General features: G+C 46.6%; 2 protein-coding genes across 6 annotated transcripts in view; one reads left to right on the top strand and one right to left on the bottom strand.

Moving 5' to 3' along the window:
* Positions 1–6,027, top strand: part of MARVELD3 (MARVEL domain containing 3) — a 146,202-nt gene extending 140,175 nt beyond the window's left edge. For 3 of the 5 annotated variants that reach the window (XM_069739145.1, XM_069739143.1, XM_069739144.1), the window contains one exon: positions 1,623–2,388. In XM_069739145.1, the coding sequence (XP_069595246.1) occupies positions 1,623–2,233 (611 nt within the window). In that variant the 3' untranslated portion in view covers positions 2,234–2,388. Of the gene's footprint in view, positions 1–1,622; positions 2,389–4,216 lie in introns of those variants that run through there. The other 2 variants (XM_069739146.1, XM_069739147.1) reach the window with 1 other exon arrangement.
* On the bottom strand, positions 5,890–20,683 carry PHLPP2 (PH domain and leucine rich repeat protein phosphatase 2). Its single transcript, XM_069739132.1, has 19 exons — positions 20,542–20,683; positions 16,149–16,393; positions 15,586–15,719; positions 14,793–14,983; positions 14,182–14,307; positions 12,928–13,082; positions 12,681–12,827; positions 12,257–12,487; positions 11,983–12,182; positions 11,835–11,895; positions 11,611–11,706; positions 11,380–11,535; positions 11,032–11,232; positions 10,786–10,948; positions 10,455–10,585; positions 9,903–10,013; positions 9,635–9,829; positions 9,214–9,445; positions 5,890–9,120 (listed from the first exon to the last, which is right to left on the bottom strand). The coding sequence occupies exons 1-19, from the start codon at positions 20,647–20,649 to the stop codon at positions 8,017–8,019; spliced, it is 3,987 nt and encodes a 1,328-aa protein (XP_069595233.1). The 5' UTR covers positions 20,650–20,683; the 3' UTR covers positions 5,890–8,016.
* Positions 20,684–22,672: the final 1,989 nt, after the last annotated feature.

Raw genomic sequence — 22,672 nt, 5'->3', positions numbered from 1 at the left:
AGTGTCTGATCGCAGGGGCTGCCGCCACAATCAGGAGAACGGGGGATCAAGCTCGGCTTGAATCGTTTTGAACATGTGCAATGAGACTGAAGAAGATGGTCTCAGCGGTGGCGTCTGCAGCAATCAGACACTTATTTCCTATCTTATAGGTAGGTTTTAAGTTGTTATTTTTGTTAACAACCCTTAACCATGACCTGGTCAAAAGTGTCCATTTTTTTCACTTATTCCTCCTTCTGCCTTGAGTAATCTATCTCAGCTTTTTTTTAAATCCTCCTTAAGGATCTAGAGAGACAGGCACTTTTTATTTAGCTTGTGGTTCCCAGGATCCTCAGGGGCGTGTCTTCAGGCTGTTCTGCATTGCTACCCTATCAGCACAGCCCCCTTGGTAAGGAACCTACACATTAGCACTGAATAAAAAGACCCTAATCTTTGGATCAGTGTGGCAGATTTAAAAAAAAAAACCGAAATATTCAGGGTAGCAGCGGGAATAAAATGATGACAACCGCTGATCAGTGTAGGTCCTCATGAATTAGTCGCTGGTGAATAGCAAACTGGTATCCAGTAGAATGAATGCTACCTTAGCCTGTAGGTGACAAATTGCACGTCCGCCACTCGGCAACAAAGCTGACAATCTAAAGGGGATCCCCCAAGAAGAACTTCTTCCATGGCTGCATTTTTCCTTAATCACTCTCCCTGAGTTTTGGTGTCTGATATTGTCTGCAGCGGTGACATCACATCAATAACTCTGCAGCCAATCACTGAGCTCAGCTGATCTACCCAAATAACTAGCATGAGCTGCTCACAGATTGGCTGCAGCGCTGTTCACATTACATCAGCACTGCAGACGATATCCAAAATTGCGAGCAACAGAGACTCCGAGTGGGACCTGTGAGTGAAGCTCAGGTTGTTGTTTTACTTTTTTACTCCTCTTTACAATGGATGTTTTCTAAAGTTGCCTAAGACTTCTCTTACACTTGCCGGGATTTTGCGGCCCCAATAGATTTCTATTGGGCCGCAATAATAATTCCGCGGCGTGCCGTAGGGCCGTATTTACGGCCGTGAAAAAAGATCGAGCCTGCTCTATCTTTTTCTCGGCTTATGGACACGGCCCCCATTGTAAATCAATGGGGCCGCAAAAACAACGGAAGGTTGTTTTTGCAGTGCACCGTGACTTCAGGTTTTGCGGACCGCCATTTTTTTTCCCCCAATACATTTGCTATAGTATTGGGAACACGAAAAACGGCGATCTGCAAGTTTTTTGAGGTCTGTTATTGCGGCAGTCCATGAAAATTGCAGCAATACGGCCCACAAAAAAGACCCGCAATAACGGGCTGCAAAAAACCCGATAAGTGTAAAAGTATTTAAAGAGATTCTCCACCATGTACAAAAATAATCTGGTAAATGTTGCAGAAAGGGATGGTGGCGAAGATGGTTTACGTCCCGCTAAGTGTCCGTTATTTTGGAAGTTTAGGATCGGCGTTAACAGACTGGTTTGTAGGGACGTTTCTGGACCACTATGCCGCTCCCTTTCTCGCTCTGCAGTATTGATCAGGTTTTTGTGCAGCTCCGTCGCCTGTTGTCTTCTGATCCGTGTTAACCCTCTAACGTCTCCATCTTTTCAGCTTGCTGTCAGCTTGTGGAAGTTCTGCTGAACATGCTGATCCTGATATGCTGCTCCGTGTCCTACAACTCCACAGGGGGCTTCACTGGCATCACTAACCTGGGAGGAATTTATTATTACCAGTTTGGGGGGGCCTACAGCGGCTTTAGCGGTGCAGATGGAGAGAAGGCTCAAGAGCTAGACGTCCAGTTTTACAATCTGAAGCTTCCCACTGTCACCGCTTCCATGGCCTTTGGGGGCGCTCTTATGGCTTTCAGTTGCCTTATGGTCCTCCTCGGTGTGCTGCGGGTCCCGTGGCGCTGGCCTGTGTGCCTGTTGGTGGAGTGCGGCCTAGACATCGCCATAGCCGTGGGCTACATGCCCGCTCTTTATTTCTACTTCAAGCGCCTGCAGGACGCTTACGATACTCAGGTGTGCAAAGACCGGGAGGCGCTGTACAGCAGCAAAGGCTACCAGGGCTTCACCTGCGCCTTACATGGGGCTGACATCGCTGCCGCCCTCTTTGCTTGCATGGCCATCATTGCCTTCTTTATGAGCGCCGTTCTCGCCGTGAAGGGTTTCCGTGCGGTTCGTCTCCAGAAAAAGAAGCCAGTTAACATCACTGAATTCTAGTCCCTTATACCCCTCCCTACCCATCTTGTACATACATGCAACATGCTTTATACTCTCCATTGTAGAGCTTTGTTTTTTGTTTTTTTAATATTTGTATAAAATAAAAAAACTTATCAAAACATTAAAATGATTATTAATCATTAGTGTGAAAATGACGATTTAAAAGGAGTTGTCGTTATTTAGCTCAGGTCCTTCACAGCGATTGTAGGGTTTCCATTAATTGTAATTCCACCTACTTTATTGCAAATTCGGTTTAAACAAAAAAAAAAAAAACAGGAACAATGTTAATATCTCAACACAACTAATCTAACAAGTGTCTTTTCCAAAGTCAGAACAAAACTGATAAATTTACCGACTACTACAGTGTCAGGATTATTCACATCTTCATGACAAACTTCTTTAGGACTTAGTAGAGCCCCTCTGGCTGTTGAGACCTGATGCCCGTCTTGTTGTTGTGACTTGATGCAAATGTGAAGCAAACAGAATCCCCAAACATCCGTGGCTTATTTTATATTGTTTTCAGCATATTGGAAGTGACTTTTCTTGTGCTTTTGGGGCAATAGAGATTGCATCTTGGAATTTGGGCATGGAGACCTTCAGCGTTTAGTATGCGCAAACTGAAATCTCAGTGCCTGCTGACACCAAATCTTGCTTCACGTCTTCTGCAGTCACTCAAAGGATTTTGACAGCCTGCCTCCTCTGGAATCAGGTGGCAGTCGGTGACAGCTTCCTATTTCTGTCACATCCAGGGAGTGAATGCAGTATTCCTGCGTGAGCTCTGCCTAGGAACAGTCACTTTTTTTTTTTTTTCACCTTTTATAATTCAATAAATAAAATGTTTAAATAAAAAATAAACCCAGCCAGTCCAGATATTTGATGTGCTTTATTAAAAGCTACTAATTAAATTCAATACCTGGTTTACAGTTGTCTTGTCTTAAAAAAAAAAAAAAAATTGAAGCAACGTTGCTCATAGTCTTTGCTAAAACTACCTATTTGTGACAGCAGTTCCTATGCAGACATATGTGTTTCTGTGGCAACAGACTACACTTAAACCCTGTGTAATCTGAGACACCTCTGTTTGATAACCTACCAAATGTACATTCTTAAAAAGTAGTGGACTTTGATCACCAAAAGAGATTTAGCTACAAAATTTTATTTTTTGCTTTACTTTGGATGCATTGAAGGCATAAATAATAATAAAAAAAAGTCTGCAAAGATGAATCTTATCAATGAGGGTTTGTATTACTGAGTTTCTGTCTTGGAAGGAACCTCAGGAGTTGCAGAGATTAGTTCATGTGTATAAAGTGATGATTATTGCACAGAATCGTACTGACGTCTATCAATCATAGTGATGATTATAGCACAGAACCATATTGAAGTATACCAGTCATAGTGATGATTATTGCATAGAACCAGAACCGTACTGACGTCTATCAATCATAGTGATGATTATAGCACAGAACCATATTGAAGTCTACCAATCATAGTGATGATTATTCCATAGAATCAGAACCGTACTGACGTCTATCACTCAGTGATTTTTATAGCACAGCAGCATATCGACGTCTACAATCATAGTGATGATTATAGCGCAGAAGCGTACCAACGTCTGTCAATCATAGTGATGATTATTGTACAGAACCGTACTGACATCTATCAATCATACTGATGATTATTGCACAGAACCATATTGGTCTACCAATCATAGTGATGGTTATAGCTCAGAACAGTACTGACGTCTATCAATCATAGTGATAATTGCATAGAACCAGAACTGTACTGATGCCTATCAATCATAGTGATGATTGTTGCACAGAACTGTACTAACATTTACAATCAGTGATGATTATTGCATGGAACTTTACCGACGTCTACCAATCACAGTCCTTCACCTTCCAAGCTCTTGGTCTTTTAACTGATCATGGTGTTTCTTGGTGTAAGACGTGGAAAGCGGGTTCTCAGCCTCTTCTCTTTCTTACCTAGGTATTCTGCAGATGTTGGAGGTGATCCTCAATGCTCTGGTTCTGATTTGTATAGTCGCCTCCCATTTCTCCCTCTCTGGGTTCAGTGCCGGCATGGCAAGTGGCGGCTTTGGAGGTGGTTATTACCCCTTCGAGGGTCAGGAGCTGCAGGAGGTGCGTCAGTTGGACCAGGAATTCACGCTATTGCGGGCCCCATTGATATACGGAGGCCTGACAGTATGTTTGCTAACAGGGACCTTGACACTTGCCATCTTGGCTCATGGATCCAGGCATCTTCTCGATCTATCACAGAAATGGCTCCTGATTGAGGCTGTTTTCAGCACGGTGGCGTCGCTGGGTTACGGAGCTGCGGTAGGTGTCTTTCTACATTTTGCTCTCCAAATAAATTCCACTGACGTGTGCAAGAAGAGAGAGAGGTTATACGCCAGAAACGGACTCACGTGGATGAACTGCAACCTGGCCGGGACAGACGGAGGAGCCGCAACCTTTGCCATCATATTGCTTCTATTATACGTCGCCAGCGTTGTGCTCGCTGCCCGGGCATACCAGGAGAAGAAGGCTCTGCAGCAGTGATCCCTGATAAGATCATAACCTCCATATCGCCAGAAGTAGCTGAATTGTACATCATTTATATTTTAAGAAAGTGCAGCTCGACACTCCTGTTATAGAAACTACATACAATATCTTTTCTGCTGCTTAAAGGGCAATTCTAGTAACAAAGGGAATACCCCCAAAATTTAATATTTGCCTGTAGCTCATTGAAAGACAAGTCAAGAAATACCTTTACCTGGCAGGTCCGTTCCTCCTATACTGAGAAATCACAGTTTAAGTGAAAATGCAAATGAGGCCAAAGAGCTACGGTAGTTCTGAAGCCTCGGTCACTCCAGCAAAATGTATATATATTTTTTTGGGACAAGTTGAGTATGTTTTATTAAACCAGCACTTAATTCTTACATACCCTAATTTAGTGCCTCCTGCCACTCACTGTAAAGTATGCGGGTCTGGCCAGGCGCTGTTCAGGGGAAAACTGTAGATAAGCACATTTTCTTATGGAAAAACATTTATTGCAATCAGGTTTTATTTAAATTTGGTTTTTGTTTGTTTTCCTGCTTTTTTATGATCACATTAAAGCTGAGCTGATAAAGCAAGGAGCTCAGAGAAAGGCACATGACTGTTCTCACTTAACTCATTCTGCAGCAAAACGGTGCAAAATTTTTCACTAAGACCAATTGCAAGAATTCTTTTTAGCCTAAAATACATGTATTTAAAGAAGAAAAAAGACCCTGAAGGTGTAAAAATAATTCTGAAATGGAGGATGCAACATTTAAATCAATGCTGTTGCCTCCCCTTTTATTCCCTCAATGGGACCCCCTACCCATAATAAAGGGATGACTAATTCTAGCATTACTATTTACCATGGGAATATTCCCTTAAAGGGCTGTTTAAAGGTTGATTAAAAAAAATGTAATGGGATCGCAACAGCACCACAGAAAAGAAGCAGGTCCTTGGAGCCCATTCCCATAATCAACTCCAACCCCCACAGCATCTTTTGCTGTTTTCTGGTCATTTCCTAAATTAGCGACGTGAACGCAGGTAACATTTCATTTTTAATCTAGGATAGATTTTTTTTTTTAATTATTAAATTAACAGCAGTTAATAATCAGGGACAGAGCATATGTTTGACATTTTTTTTTATTATTAATTTCTACACCAGCAAAGCCTAAAATCAAGAAATGTTAAAATGAAAACTTGTACATATATACACACACACAATATTATTGCTTTTGCTAAAATAAAAATGTACAAATAATGGCTTCAGAGGCTGTCATTTCTTTGGCTTCCCTCCCCCGAGGGGTGCGGGCTGTGTCCATAAAATAACCCCCCCACACCAGTGCAAGACCAGACACGTTTCGCAATCTATTTTCAGTTCCAGATCAACATATTCAAGCAGGGATCGAGATGCGTATAAAGCTGGATTGTAGTCCATTGCTTCGGTCACGTTTGGTGCAGCAGGTAAGGCCTATCCCATGATATCATATGTCCTTCACGTCTCCTAAAACCATCTTCTGACATGTGGATGAGGTTTTATCTCAATCCGCTGACTGTCTTTACAATCTATTCCACATGTCCGAAGCTTATTTTAAGTACATTTTGCTTAAAGCGCTCCTCGTGGGCGGAGAGAAAATGCAGGGGCAGAGATAATTTACCTCTCACTTAGATACTCATGTTAAATGGTGGAAAGGGAAACTGTGAATGGGGGAATCTCACCGGGTTTGTGTGGGTTTCCTTCCACACTCTAAAGATGGCAGTCGAGGGGGTGGGCCCTTGCCATTGGAACCTTGTTATTGGGCTGCAGGGGAGTGATTTAATTACTCCAGTCAGTGTTTAATTTCCCATAATTTAACATCGCCATCAATGACATCGTAGGTGCAGACTTCATGGCGTCTACAGCCACGATACCAGACCTGACTAAGCCAAACTGATATTTCATAGTAGCCCCCGGGGCATTAAAAAATAAAAAAAAAAATCTCAGTATGTGCCTTTTCTTCTACATTTTCTTGTGGCAACAAGGCATTGATATTAAACCAAGCAATAACAGTAGGAACAATGACGACTCCACTCACATCAGGAACGGCACGGAAGCTCGCGACGCATCGTGGAAAATGAGCTCTAGTCCGGGCCGAGATATGGATCATTCACAACCAAAGCTGGGTAATAAGTCGCCCGGAGGACAGCAATGCAAACAGCGGGATTTATAAAGCATTTAGTGCAAATCTGACAAGTTTCTAGCAATATCGGACGTGGTCCGGGCCACGGGATGTCTCGAAGGTTTCTCTTGTTGCATTAGGCGCAGTCTCGGCTCCTTCCATAACCCGAGTTCAAAGTGCATATATAAAATAAATCACCATTGGCTCATGTCCACTGGTCATAAAACTAGGCAAGACGATCGGCACGAATATTTGATCGTTAAAAAAAAAATAATTAATAAAATTGCATGTTTAACGGACATCTCAGATAATCCAACGGGAATGTACGAATCCTTGGCCTATAGGACCGATCTCCTTATGGTTGGTAATGCTGACTCAGATGCAAAAACTCCCAAGAAAAAGAATCCATAATTAAAAAAAAAAAAAAGTGTACTGATCGAGAATGGCTCAGGAAAAGTGATCCCAACGGAAACATTCCCAAAAAATGTCCTTCATTCTTAGCTTATTAGTGACTGCAAAGTGCATCAGTCGCTGCAAAAAAAAGTCAGTAAATATGCAGAATAAGCTACTCGACACCTGGAGGCACAGGCATCTGGTTATGCCATAGGGTCTCGAGATAATGATATTGGTTGGATAATGCTCCAACAGGACAGATTTGTCCACAGCACGGCTCGTCAGTTTGGGTTTTCGGCTCGGCAGCCTTAGAGGTATAGAGAAAATTACCCTTTATCAAATCCAGAAAACTCTTAGTAGAGGACAAGGGTTAAGTGGCAGCACCCAGTCATCGCAGAAGTTCGTCCACTCCTTTCCAGGGAGGTGAATCGGTCAAGTCTGAGTACCTATAGGACCAAGGGGTTAAAAAATATAGATTATTTGGAATAAATTCACATTTGTTCATTGGCTCAAGAATCTGGAATTAAAAAATAATTAATAAATAATAATAAAAAAAAATGAAACATTTGGCTTTGAATGAGTATGCTGCGATTGGCAAATACATGTGCCGCACATTACGGGATATTAAGAGTGACAAGTGTAAAAATGTGCAATTTTTGGACCAGGGGAGTCACTGATGTGATCAATCCTTAGTTCTTGGTCACAAAGCGGTGTCAAACTCTTCCAGACCATTGGTTTGATCCTCGATTCCGGATTCTAAGTCATTTAATTGCTGGCGAACCTCGTTTTCCAGGTGTGGAGGAATGACAAAGTGATCCTCTGGTTCCAGCTGTGAAGGTGCCGAGAAGTAGCCAGTTTTTTTCTTAGGAGCCTCAGAGGCCACCTCAATGAGGTTAAGGATTTCTTCCAGGGGCACGACGGAGCCGTTGGAGTGTTTCTTCCGATAGAGGCAAGACGCAGAGGAGGAGGAAGGAAGATCGTCCCTGTCGTGGCCGGATGTTTGGTTGTGATTGATGGCATCCTGATGAAGGATGTACAGGGATATTCCACCGCAATCCTCGTCCGATTCCTGAAACACAGAAGGTTCTGGGGAGTGCTGCCTGCTGCAGTGAATATCCACCTCTACCTCCACCCGGCTGCCAGTATGAAGCCCCTCGGCCTGCAGATCGTCGTCGCTGTCCAGACCGTTCTCCGACTGGTTGCTGGAGAAAGTGGCACATGATGGCTGCCGCTGAAAAGTGCTGGCAGAGGGAACCGGATGGAGACTACATCTCCGCTCCGGCCTGAGGATGACGCCTCCATCCATTCCGGCCACAGCGTGTTCATCCGAGGCCGTGGAACCGACCTCGCTGCTCACCTCCGATACAGACATCTCGCTGCTGAACTCCGAGGCAATGCCGCTACTCGAAGATGGAGTCACCGAGTCTGGAGATTCCTTTGGGGCCCCTCCGGAGGCCAAGCCCAACGGACTGGGTAAAGACAGAGTGTGCATTTCACAAGTACAAGTATCCTCTCCGATTTTAAGACAGACCACCAAGGCGACAACATTATCCGGGCACCCATAACTTTGTGCTAAAGTGCAAAGCCTCTTAGCAGCTGAAAGGGGATCTGGCAAATGCCGAATGGTCTGTACAGCTTCTGCGACCGGCACGTGCTCCCACAACGCTTTATTTCCTAAAATCAGAAGCTCATCCTGCACCGTAAGGGGTAACTTGGTGATGTGAGGTTCTGGAAGCACCCATGGGTGCAGATACGTGCAGCCAAGCATTCGTGTGCAGCAGGTTACTCCGTTCACTTTATTGTCCTACAAGAGAAAAACAACAACAAAATAATGGCAAAATATCATTGTAGACCCCACTGTGGACGGTGCAAAGAAGGGAAATAGATGGGGACCTACTTCTGTGATAATCGCCTTCTGCTCCTTAATCCTCAGAAGATCTTCACGGCAGTGCTCTATGCTGAACATTCGAGATAAAACCAGTGGCTGCCCATTCCGGCACAGCACGGCCTGGCACGTGCCCACATTGGCCACAGTCAGAGAGAAGTTGTTACTGTGCTCGGGTGCAGTGTGTCCGATGTAACACAAAAGGGCGGAAGAGCCGAGTTTCTGACCTGCAGTCCCCAACTTCCTAATGGGAGAAGAAAAGGGAAGCAAGGTCATCAGAGGGTCTTCTCTAGATCTATCCCATATCTATGTATATTTATATCTATACCATATGGATCTCTAACTTTATCCCATCTATTTATGCCAAAAGGAAGGGTAAAGCATGAAGGACAAAAGGAAGGAATATTAATGTCATGATTCAGAAGGCACAGACCTGTGGGACACCAGGAACGTGTGGCACATGAACGTCCGATCGCAGTTTGATTGCTGCACTTCTTCCAGAAGCACATCTCCCATGGTGCACTGCAATAGACGTGGCACCTCCTCGTTTCTGTCTCCATCAAACATGCCATACAGGGCCTCCACCCCCTCCGCAAAATCGCTAACAGCCAATGACGAGACACAGAGCCTGAGAGAGAGACGCCAACATTACTGCGGCTGTGCGGGCAGTGATCCCGAACATGGCGGAGAACAATACTCACTTGTTCCTCTGCCCAGACATCTCCGCCAGCCCGTGATTCCAGGGCATGGATGTGACAGACATCTCGGCCTTAGGCATAGGCTTGTTGTCGATTTTCAGGATTGGGATGTGACTATAGGAAGATGTGAGAAAAAACGGTTAATAAACGGCTTTCACATTTTTGCATACACTTCCCAAAAAACTCAGAAGTTCTCTCCTATAAGAGAGATAAGGGATAACTTGCTGAATTCTCGGAGTTTGACCACTGGGAACCATAGCAATCTCAAGGTTGGAATGTGGATCCCAGAGAATGTCGCCCTACCGCCCCGTCCTGATTAGAGTGCAGGCGTGCACGCTCGGCCTCCGTAAAGACCATGAATGGAGCATGTGCAAAGCCATATTTTCATGGTTCCAGAGCCCCGTTCTCCAGATAGCTGAGGGTTCCAGTGATCAGACTCCCAGCAAATTATTCCCTACACCACGGACCTTGATTTTTGGGGGGGCTTTCATATCCATAATTCAATATGGGGTGTCGTACAGGACAATGGCGAAGAAGGAGAGACTTGTACAATACCTGAAGATGTCGTGGAGCTGATGATCCAGCACCAGGTCGCCGTTCCCTTTCAGGTCCAGCTCTTGCAGCGCGGGTGGCAGGGTATCGGGCGCCGGGATTTCCATCAGACTGTTACAGCTCAAGTCAACCAGCTGCAGGAACAAAGAGCAGCAACATCTCATGCCAGAGGCCGAGTCAGTGACAATGAGATGACACCATGTACACAAGTCTACAGCTGCAGCACAGCCTGCAGGGGTAAGAGAGGGGGGAAGAGGAGAGATAATAGGGGGTCAGAGCTAGAAGCGGAGAGTCAGGAAGGTCTGATTGTGTAGGATACAGATGGGGGCGAGACCTGGATATGCGGCAGATGGAAAATCTCAGGGAACACGCTAATGCAGTTGGAGTGAGCGATGAGGGTGTGCAGATGCTTGAGGTTGGACACAGTGCTGGGGATGGACTTCAGCCGGTTTCCACTTAGGTTCAGCTCCTCCAAATTCTCCAGTTTGTTCAATTTGCTGCAAGAAAAAAGTCCAGGCTGTTAAAGGATGAATTTCCTAGTATATGGCGGCCATAAAACACCCGTGTCTCCGGCACTCACCTGGCTGGGAACGTTTCCAGCTGGTTATATGCCATGTGCAGGATCCTAAGGTTCACGTGTATGGTCAAGAAGGGGACGTACTGATCAGTCAGCAGGTTGTTGGTTAAGTAGAGGACCTGCAGCCTCGTCCCGGCCTCCTCTCCGCTACACATGGACGGCAGGGACTCCAGAGCATTTGCAGATGCGTTAAGAAACCTGAGACTAAAACAAAACATGAATGGTTAGAAAAACCATGGCCGCTCTCTTCCAAAATCGGCACCACTGATCTAATATTGATAGACCATCAATTAAAAAAAAAAAAAAAAAAAAATTATTTAAAGGGGTTTTCAAAACTGTGCGGCCACTCACTTTACAGCTACAGCGAACAGGAAGTCAGGAAGGTGTCTCAGTAAATTGTGCTGGACATCCAGACTTTCCAGCGGGAAGCAGTCAGCAGGGCACGGCAGGTTCTTCAGCTGATTATGTCCGAGGAGCAGCTTCCTTAGATTGGGAGACCCCATTACCCTGTAGGGAAAACACGTATTTAGTAAGCAAAGCTCCATCGTTATCTGCTCTAGGATCCATTTCCCCCCCATATACCTCAATGGCAGCTCTGCCACTAGGTTCCAGCTGAGATCGAGAGCTTCCAATTTCTTGGCTGCACAAACCCAATCTGGCACGGATGTTAAGCAGTTCCTTAAAATGAGCAGATTGTACGTAGAAACTAGTCACGTTTTTTGGAGCATGGAGTTAAAGACTAATGTCTCCCATGGTGCCAACAGTGAGCAGTGCCCATGTCGGAGCCAGAATGCCCCCGCTCTTACCTGGAGAAGTCTAAAGAGACCAGCTGGGAAGGAGCCAGGTAGACATTCACCGACGTCAGCCCTACAAAAAAAAAAAAAAAAAAGGAAAATGTAAGACTGACGGAGTACGGCACGCAAAGGAGTGCCGAGCGCTGCATGAGCAACGTACGGTTTGAAGTGGCGTAAATAGCCCTCAGGGAAAACCCGCAGAGTGTCAGCTCCTTCAGCTGGTTGCGCTCGCAGTGCAATTGCTCAAGGTTCCCCAAGCAGCGGAGGTCCAGGGATGTCAGCAGGTTATTCCGGACATCAAACTGAGCAACGTGGTCTATTCCTTCCAAGGTGCCGATGACTTGTGTGAGATGATTCATCCTACAGAGGAGGACGACGGATTTTTAGTTTATGATGCAGATTACCAACCGCATCCCACCGCTCCAGAAGCTTACCTCAAGTCTAAGGACTTCACATGCGTCATGCTGCTTAACGTCTGCAAACCTAATGTCTCCACGCGGTTTCCTGCCATGCACAATCTGTCCACCGAGCAGAGCTTCTCAAACACGGGGGGTATACTGCTCAGATCATTGAAGGAGAGGCCCAGGCTGGAAAGCTGCTGCAGGCAGCCGAGCTCCTCCGGTAATGATGTTAGCCCGTTTCCATCAAGGTTTAGTGTCTGCAAGCTGCAAAGAAAGAGGGAGAGCACACGGGGTAACTGCACGGTCAGTGGCTGTGCCTGACAAACAGATAAGTGCTGCGGCTCCGGAGTGTTTCCTCACAGCCAACTGCAGCTGAAGAGACCATGTCTTCAGAATGAGACCCTCTGACAATCACAATGTGCCGTGTCTACGATGGCAGCACTTGTCCAGAACTGACCTGAGCATCTGCCCAATTTGGGGTGGCAAATGAGTCAGCCCATTACACGAGAGGTTCAGCTCCGAGAGAGTTGGGATCTCACATAACTGGACGGGGAAGTCTCCCAGCCTGTTTTGCGACAGGTTCAGAACTTTCAGCTGTGAAAACCTTGAAAAAAAAGCAAAAACCAACATGTAAAAGGAGAGATCATCAACTCCATGACTCGGCCACTCCTGCAGTGTCATCTTATAAGGAGACCTGGACCGACCTGCAAAGACTGGTCACTCCAGCCGCGCTGTGCAGCTGCAGGAAGTTGTGGCGGAGATTCAGGTTAGTGATGTCCTGACAGTAGAACAGGTGCTCAGGAATCTCCTCCAGGCTTTGGCAAGAGAGATCGACAGTGCTCAATCTCTGAGAGACGACCTACACATAACAGTAAGGTAGAAATAAAGAACATGAGATATTAAGCTGACCTATGTGCACCCAAGGGTACTATCATGTCCTCTGTGCTACTTACCAGAGCTGCACTCACTATTCTGCGGGTGCAGTCACTCCGTACATGCAATACATTACTGATCCAGAGTTACAGCCTGTATTATACTCCAGAGCTGCACTCACTATTCTGCGGGTGCAGTCACTGTGTACATACATTACATTACTGATCCTGAGTTACATCATGTATTATACTCCAGAGGTGCACTCACTATTCTGCGGGTGCAGTCACTGTGTACATACATTACATTACTGATCCTGAGTTACATCATGTATTATACTCCAGAGGTGCACTCACTATTCTGCTGGTGAAGTCACTGTACATAGATTACTTATTTTGAATACTTATGCAGAAAAGTGAGTGCAGCTCTGGAGTATAATACAGGATGTAACTCAGGATCAGTAATGTAATGTATGTACACAGTGACTGCACCAGCAGAATAGTGAGTGCATCTCTGGGGTATAATACAGGATGTAACTCAGGATCAGTAATGTAATGTATGTACACAGTGACTGCACCAGCAGAATAGTGAGTGCAGCTCTGGAGTATAATACAGGATGTAACTCAGGATCAGTAATGTAATGTATGTACACAGTGACTGCACCAGCAGAATAGTGAGTGCAGCTCTGGGGTATAATACAGGATGTAACTCAGGATCAGTAATGTAATGTATGTACACAGTGACTGCACCAGCAGAATAGTGAGTGCAGCTCTGGGGTATAATACAGGATGTAACTCAGGATCAGTAATGTAATGTACGTACACAGTGACAGCACCAGCAGAATAGTGAGTGCAGCTCTGGGGTATAATACAGGATGTAACTCAGGATCAGTAATGTAATGTATGTACACAGTGACTGCACCAGCAGAATAGTGAGTGCAGCTCTGGGGTGTAATACAGGATGTAACTCAGGATCAGTAATGTATTGCATGTACACAGTGACTGCACCAGCAGAATAGCGAGTGCAGCTCTGGAGTATAATACTGGGTGTAGCCCAGGATCAGTGCAGTCACTAGTGTATCCGCTCACCTTTGTTGCCTGGCGGAGCCACCGCTGATATTCTGCAGCAGAATCAAAGCTGACATGGTAGGTAGGTGCTTGCGCCTCGGCAGAACAGAAGGCCAGGCAGTGCGGCCTCCGCTTCACCTCCTCTATCTAAAGATGAAGGGAAAAAAATGTAATGGTAGAGAACTAATATGTCCAGAGGACCAGTCACTTGGGGAAGACTAGAAGGTCTGTGTCAGGATGGCACCTTCCCCTCCCCTGGAGCTGTAACTCCACTGTTGCGGCTTCTTTAGTGCAGGAGATGCTGGGACTTCTGCTGTGCTAGAAGCAGAGGGAGCTGCAGCCTCATTCTTTGCAAAGAGAAGGAATTTTGTTTTTGCAATATAATGACTACCTCCCATCACCACTGACATTAGGAATTTGCTATGGACGTCATCCATAAAACCCATAAAAGCCGCTGGTAAAATAAAGGTGCTAACCCGGCATTCAGGACAAAGGTAAAACGCAGCAGACTGTATGAGCCTCAATCCCTGGTTTATGGCTCCCACATGGAGTGCAGAGGTGAAAGCACAATAAAATGTCATAAGCTCAGAAATAACAGCACTATGGTGGCCACGATGGCCCAGGCGTCTAACCTTGCCACCCACGAGGGGCAGAATGTGCATCTTTCCCGTCTGACAATCCTTCACGGACGATACAATTAGGGAGGTACCGCACAGGACCACCATCCTCTCCGCCCACTTGTGTAGCTGGGTTTTGCCCTTGCGCACGTTATAGACCCCCGACAGCAGAATCCGATCGAGCTGCTCCAAAGAACTTGGCTTCTCTGAAAGATACAAAAATCTCTGGGGGGTCACCATATCAGCGATCAAATGATCACAGGATCAAGTCTGCTAGGGGATCAATAAAGCAACAAGGTGATCTGGAGGCAGAGTCCCTCTGACCATTCAGTGCACAGTAACCCTCCGGCAATGACATGTGGACAATGCAGCTGGTCTGCAATGCTGGAAAAAGTAACAAAAAGGCCAAACATACTAAAAAAGAAAAACACATCCCAACAACTAAAGCTGCAACATAAATAAAATCTTCAGAAAGTGCAAGTAAAACGTTCTTTAAACTTTCACCAACTTTGTAAAAAGTAACCTAAACCTGATGGTCGGCATTGTTTCCCCTGTCGTCTGCCGCCGGTTATGGAGGCAGTAAAGCGCACGGCTGTAAATGGTTTTTGACCAAATGATCTGCAGCTTGTGCAACCACAACGATGAGACAGAAGTTATTAACCCTTGAATACCCACTGTTTTGAGTCATATTGACGATACACACCCCCCACAAGTTTTTTGTTTGTTTGTTTGTTTTTGACACTTTCAGACACTGTCCTAAATTCGGAGCTATCTCACGCACCCCGATCCTATATACCTGATCACTTACCGTTATAAAATCGGATCATGCAGCTGAGATCGGAGTGGGCCGCCTCCTCCTGAATCCTTGTGGTGTCCCGAAATCCCAGATCGGACAAGTACTTGTATATCATATGCAGGGGGTGCTCTTGACGATCTAATCTCCTAAAAAAAAAAGTAATAATAATAATAATAGTAATTAAAAAAAAAAAGTATAAAATACATACGCATAAGGTTACAGGATGTGCAATAGGGCACGGTCTTTGGGTAACAGAATCCCAGGGGCCTCTGTTTACATTTCATTTTTCCTCCTAGTGTTCCAAGACTGATAACGTTTTATTTTATTTTTTTTTTCTGGTGCTGCCGAAACCCCCAGTGATCATCTATTTTCTGGGGACACCCGGTAGTGAGTGTACAGCCTTCCTGCAGCGCCTCCGCTGGGAAAAATGAAGTATTGCACAGTGTCCATATTAATGCATGACAGGACAGGTCCTCCAGAGATAGAGTCGGCAGGATACAAGCTGCTGTTTATGGCATCCTATCCTGTGCCTATTGACCATCTTTACACTGAGCATAACCCCCCACCCTACGCACCTGACCAGGTCTCCATTCAGCTGCACGTATAGTCCGTCCGTCCCTTCCCCGAGGAGGATGTCCGAGGCCGCAGTGTCCACAGTGCAGAGCACCACGTGGAGGTCACAGAAGGCGGATGTCTGGTCCGTTTCATAGACGTAGATGCAGCCCCGGCTAGGGTCTTCTCTCAGCCACTCTTTTTCTCGTGGTCCCAGGCAGCACTTCTGACTCAGGCAGTTTCTACTCCCGCTGCGCTTCATGTTTCTCTGTAAAAGTAAAAAATCATAAAAATGATCCTCATCCAACTGAGCACATTTTATTCCAGCAGCACATATACACAGCGGTATAAAAAAGGAGGAGGCCCCCATATACAGGACATATACACTCTACACAAAGGTATATGGAGGAGGAGACCCCCGTATACAGGACATATACACTATACACAGTGGTATATAGGAGACCCCCGTAAACAGGACATATACACAGAGGTATATAGAGGAGGAGACCCATGTATACAGGACATACAGGCTTCCGTATATAGAGGAAACCCCCCATATACAGCACCACACACTGTATATACAGCACAGGCCCCTGTATATATAGAGACCCCCATATACAGCACTGTATACACAGCACAGGCCCCTGTATATATAGAGACCCCCCATATACAGCAGCACACACTGTATATACAGCACAGGCCCCTGTATATATAGAGACCCTCATATACAGCAGCACACACTGTATATACAGCACAGGCCCCTGTATATATAGAGACCCCCATATACAGCACCACACACTGTATATACAGCACAGGCCCCTGTATATATAGAGACCCTCATATACAGCAGCACACACTGTATATACAGCACAGGCCCCTGTATATATAGAGACCCTCATATACAGCACCACACACTGTATACACAGCACAGGCCCCTGTATATACAGAGACCCCCATATACAGCACTGTATATACAGCACAGGCCCCTGTATATATAGAGACCCCCATATACAGCACTGTATATACAGCACAGGCCCCTGTATATATAGAGACCCCCATATACAGCAGTACACACTGTATATACAGCACAGGCCCCTGTATATATAGAGACCCCCATATACAGCACTGTATACACAGCACAGGCCCCTGTATATATAGAGACCCCCATATACAGCACTGTATACACAGCACGGGCCCCTGTATATATAGAGACCCCCCATATACAGCACTGTATACACAGCACAGGCCCCTGTATATATAGAGACCCCCATATACAGCACTGTATACACAGCACAGGCCCCTGTATATATAGAGACCCCCCATATACAGCAGCACACACTGTATATACAGCACAGGCCCCTGTATATATAGAGACCCCCCATATACAGCAGCACACACTGTATATACAGCACAGGCCCCTGTATATATAGAGACCCTCATATACAGCAGCACACACTGTATATACAGCACAGGCCCCTGTATATATAGAGACCCTCATATACAGCACCACACACTGTATATACAGCACAGGCCCCTGTATATATAGAGACCCCCATATACAGCACCACACACTGTATACACAGCACAGGCCCCTGTATATACAGAGACCCCCATATACAGCACTGTATATACAGCACAGGCCCCTGTATATATAGAGACCCCCATATACAGCAGCACACACTGTATATACAGCACAGGCCCCTGTATATATAGAGACCCCCATATACAGCAGCACACACTGTATATACAGCACAGGCCCCTGTACATATAGAGACCCCCATATACAGCACCACACACTGTATATACAGCACAGGCCCCTGTATATATAGAGACCCCCATATACAGCACCACACACTGTATATACAGCACAGGCCCCTGTATATATAGAGACCCCCATATACAGCACCACACACTGTATATACAGCACAGGCCCCTGTATATATAGAGAGGAGACCCTCATATACAGCACCACACACTGTATACAGCACAGGCCCCTGTATACAGGACATATACACTATACACAGTGGTATATAGGAGACCCCCGTAAACAGGACATATACACAGAGGTATATAGAGGAGGAGACCCATGTATACAGGACATACAGGCTTCCGTATATAGAGGAAACCCCCATATACAGCACCACACACTGTATATACAGCACAGGCCCCTGTATATATAGAGACCCCCATATACAGCACTGTATACACAGCACAGGCCCCTGTATATATAGAGACCCCCATATACAGCACCACACACTATATACAGCACAGGCCCCTGTATATAGAGACCCTCATATACAGCAACACACACTGTATACACAGCACAGGCCCCTGTATATATAGAGACCCTCATATACAGCACCACACACTGTATACACAGCACAGGCCCCTGTATATATAGAGACCCCCATATACAGCACTGTATATACAGCACAGGCCCCTGTATATATAGAGACCCCCATATACAGCACTGTATATACAGCACAGGCCCCTGTATATATAGAGACCCCCATATACAGCACTGTATATACAGCACAGGCCCCTGTATATATAGAGACCCCCATATACAGCACTGTATACACAGCACAGGCCCCTGTATATATAGAGACCCCCATATACAGCACCACACACTGTATACACAGCACAGGCCCCTGTATATATAGAGACCCTCATATACAGCACCACACACTGTATACACAGCGCAGGCCCCTGTATATATAGAGACCCCCATATACAGCACTGTATATACAGCACAGGCCCCTGTATATATAGAGACCCTCATATACAGCACCACACACTGTATATACAGCACAGGCCCCTGTATATATAGAGACCCCCATATACAGCACTGTATACACAGCACGGGCCCCTGTATATATAGAGACCCCCATATACAGCACTGTATACACAGCACGGGCCCCTGTATATATAGAGACCCCCATATACAGCACTGTATACACAGCTCGGGCCCCTGTATAATATAGAGACCCCCATATACAGCGCTGTATACACAGCACGGGCCCCTGTATATATAGAGACCCCCATATACAGCGCTGTATACACAGCACGGGCCCCTGTATATATAGAGACCCCCATATACAGCACTGTATACACAGCACGGGCCCCTGTATATATAGAGACCCCCATATACAGCGCTGTATACACAGCTCGGGCCCCTGTATAATATAGAGACCCCCATATACAGCGCTGTATACACAGCACGGGCCCCTGTATATATAGAGACCCCCATATACAGCGCTGTATACACAGCACGGGCCCCCGTATATATAGAGACCCCCATATACAGCACTGTATACACAGCACGGGCCCCTGTATATATAGAGACCCCCATATACAGCACTGTATACACAGCACGGGCCCCCGTATATATAGAGACCCCCATATACAGCGCTGTATACACAGCACGGGCCCCCGTATATATAGAGACCCCCATATACAGCGCTGTATACACAGCACGGGCCCCCGTATATATAGAGACCCCCATATACAGCACTGTATACACAGCACGGGCCCCCGTATATATAGAGACCCCCATATACAGCACTGTATACACAGCACGGGCCCCCGTATATATAGAGACCCCCATATACAGCGCTGTATACACAGCACAGGCCCCCGTATATATAGAGACCCCCATATACAGCGCTGTATACACAGCACGGGCCCCTGTATATATAGAGACCCCCATATACAGCACTGTATACACAGCACGGGCCCCTGTATATATAGAGACCCCCATATACAGCACTGTATACACAGCACGGGCCCCTGTATATATAGAGACCCCCATATACAGCACTGTATACACAGCACGGGCCCCCGTATATATAGAGACCCCCATATACAGCGCTGTATACACAGCACGGGCCCCCGTATATATAGAGACCCCCATATACAGCACTGTATACACAGCACGGGCCCCTGTATATATAGAGACCCCCATATACAGCACTGTATACACAGCACGGGCCCCTGTATATATAGAGACCCCCATATACAGCACTGTATACACAGCACGGGCCCCTGTATATATAGAGACCCCCATATACAGCACTGTATACACAGCACGGGCCCCCGTATATATAGAGACCCCCATATACAGCGCTGTATACACAGCACGGGCCCCCGTATATACAGAGACCCCCATATACAGCGCTGTATACCCAGCACGGGCCCCTGTATATATAGAGACCCCCATATACAGCGCTGTATACACAGCACGGGCCCCCGTATATATAGAGACCCCCATATACAGCGCTGTATACCCAGCACGGGCCCCTGCACTGACAGCTGACGCCTGAGATGCCGGCTGGTCCCGCTAGGTGTCGCTGTAGAGACAGGGGGAATCACAGAGCCAGTGCATGCAGCCAATCCCCTCCAATGGCAGTCGCCCACCTTCAGCACTCGCACCGCTGCTCCCCGGGTGGCTGTATGTGGCCTGTTCGGTTCAGACCCTACCTCCCCGTTGGGTCCCAATACCGGACCCGGTCTCTGGACGTCCATTTTCACGGCTTGTAGAACGACTGACAGCCAGCATGCGTCCAGCCAATCCCAGAGCTCCCCGCCTCTTAGACGAGTGACAGTAAGATTTTTTTCAGCCAATCACCTGGAGGCTGACACTTGCGCTCTTAATCCAATAAATTAGCCCCGCCCACCTCTCGTACACTGCTCTCCACAAAATAACCGCCCACCGCCGCCATCTTAACTGCTGGCAGATTACCTGGGCACAGTGCCCTTGTGATGACGTATGTGGCGCGACCCCAGCTGTCAGGGCACACGTGCTTTTACAACCAGGTTAACCAGTACAGGAATAGTAAAACTGGACGTGGGACGATCTAGGTGACTGGTCAGGGGCGGACCATTAACCCTTACTACAGGTACAAGTGCATGGAGCTGCCGTAGTATTGTACATAATGATCATAGGAGTGCTGGGAGTTGTAGTTCTATAACAGCAGGAGAGACACATGTGGTTGATCCCATGGTCTACGGACAATGTTTTTTTGGATTGATTCTTACTTGGACCCCTTTAGTGGTCTGAGATTAGGTCAGCAAAATAAAGAGCGTTTCCTCTGTCAAAAGGAAGTCTATGTGAACACAGCCTTAGCGTCCAAAATCTCCCACATCGTCACGCTGGACACTCATTTTTATTCTTTGTACACGGCCTCCAATAAGAGACATTCCCATAATCCAGCACTAGTGTCTGGTAGGAAGAAAACGAGATCGCAGGCTATAGCATCACCAGGATTAATAACCATCCATTTATGTGTACGCACTGCTCAGAAAATAAAGGAAACGCCTGAACAACACAATGTAGCTCCAAGTCATTCACACTTCTGTGAAATCAAACTGTCCACTCAGGAAGCAACACTGATTGACAGTCAATTTATCTGGCTGTTGTGCAAATGGGATAGACAACAGGTAGAAATAATGGGCAATTAGCAAGACAGCCCCTATAAAGGAGTGGTTCAGCAGGGGGTGACCACAGACCATTTTTCTGTTCTCATCCTTTTTGCCTCTTGTTTTGGTCAGTTTGTCATTGCTCTCACCCCTAGAAGCACAGTAGCATGAGGCAGTGTCTACATCCCACACAAGTGGCTCAGGTAGTGCAGCTCATCCAGGATGGCACATCAATGCAAGCTGTGGCAAGGAGGTTTGTTGTGTCTGTCAGCGTAATGTCCAGAGGCTGGAGGTGCTACCAGGAGACAGGCCAGTACACCAGGAGACGTGGAGGGGGCTGTAGGAGGGCAATAACCCAGCAGCAGGACCGCTACCTCAGCCTTTGTGCATAGAGGAACAGGAGGAGCACTGCCAGAGCCCTGCAAAATGACCTCCAGCAGGCCACAAATGTGCATGTGTCTGTACAAACGGTTAGAAACCGACTCCATGAGGATGGTCTGAGTGCCCGGCGTCCACAGACGGGGGTTGTGCTCACAGCCAAACACGTGCAGGACGATTGGCATTTGCCACAGAACACCAGGATTGGCAAATTCGCCACTGGCGCCCTGTGATCTTCACAGATGAAAGCAGGTCCACACTGAGCACATGTGACAGACGTGACAGTCTGTAGACGCTGTGGAGAGCGATCTGCTGCCTGCAACATCCTTCAGCATGACCGGTTTGACAGTGGATCAGTAATGGTCTGGGGTGGCATTTCTTTGGAGGGCCGCACAGCCCTCCATGTGCTCGCCAGAGGTAGCCTGACTGCCATTAGGTACCGAGATGAGATCCTCAGACCCCTTGTGAGACCATATGCTGGTGCGGTTGGCCCTTGGTTCCTCCTAACACAGGACAATGCCAGACCTCATGTGGCTGGAGTGTGTCAGCAGTTCCTGCAAGATGAAGGCATGGAAGCTATGGACTGTTCCACCTGTTCCCCAGACCTGAATCTGATTGAGCACATCTGAGACATCATGTCTCGTCTCGCTCCATCCACCAATGTCACGTTCCACCACAGACTGTCCAGGAGTTGGCGGATGCTTTAGTCCAGGTCTGGGAGGAGATCCCTCAGGACACCATCCGCCGCCTC

The sequence above is a fragment of the Ranitomeya imitator genome, chromosome 9 (genome assembly GCF_032444005.1).
Source record: "Ranitomeya imitator isolate aRanImi1 chromosome 9, aRanImi1.pri, whole genome shotgun sequence".
Taxonomy (NCBI): Eukaryota; Metazoa; Chordata; class Amphibia; order Anura; family Dendrobatidae; genus Ranitomeya; species Ranitomeya imitator.
Note: the sequence above shows the minus strand (reverse complement) of the source record. Positions and strands in the feature narration are given on the sequence as shown.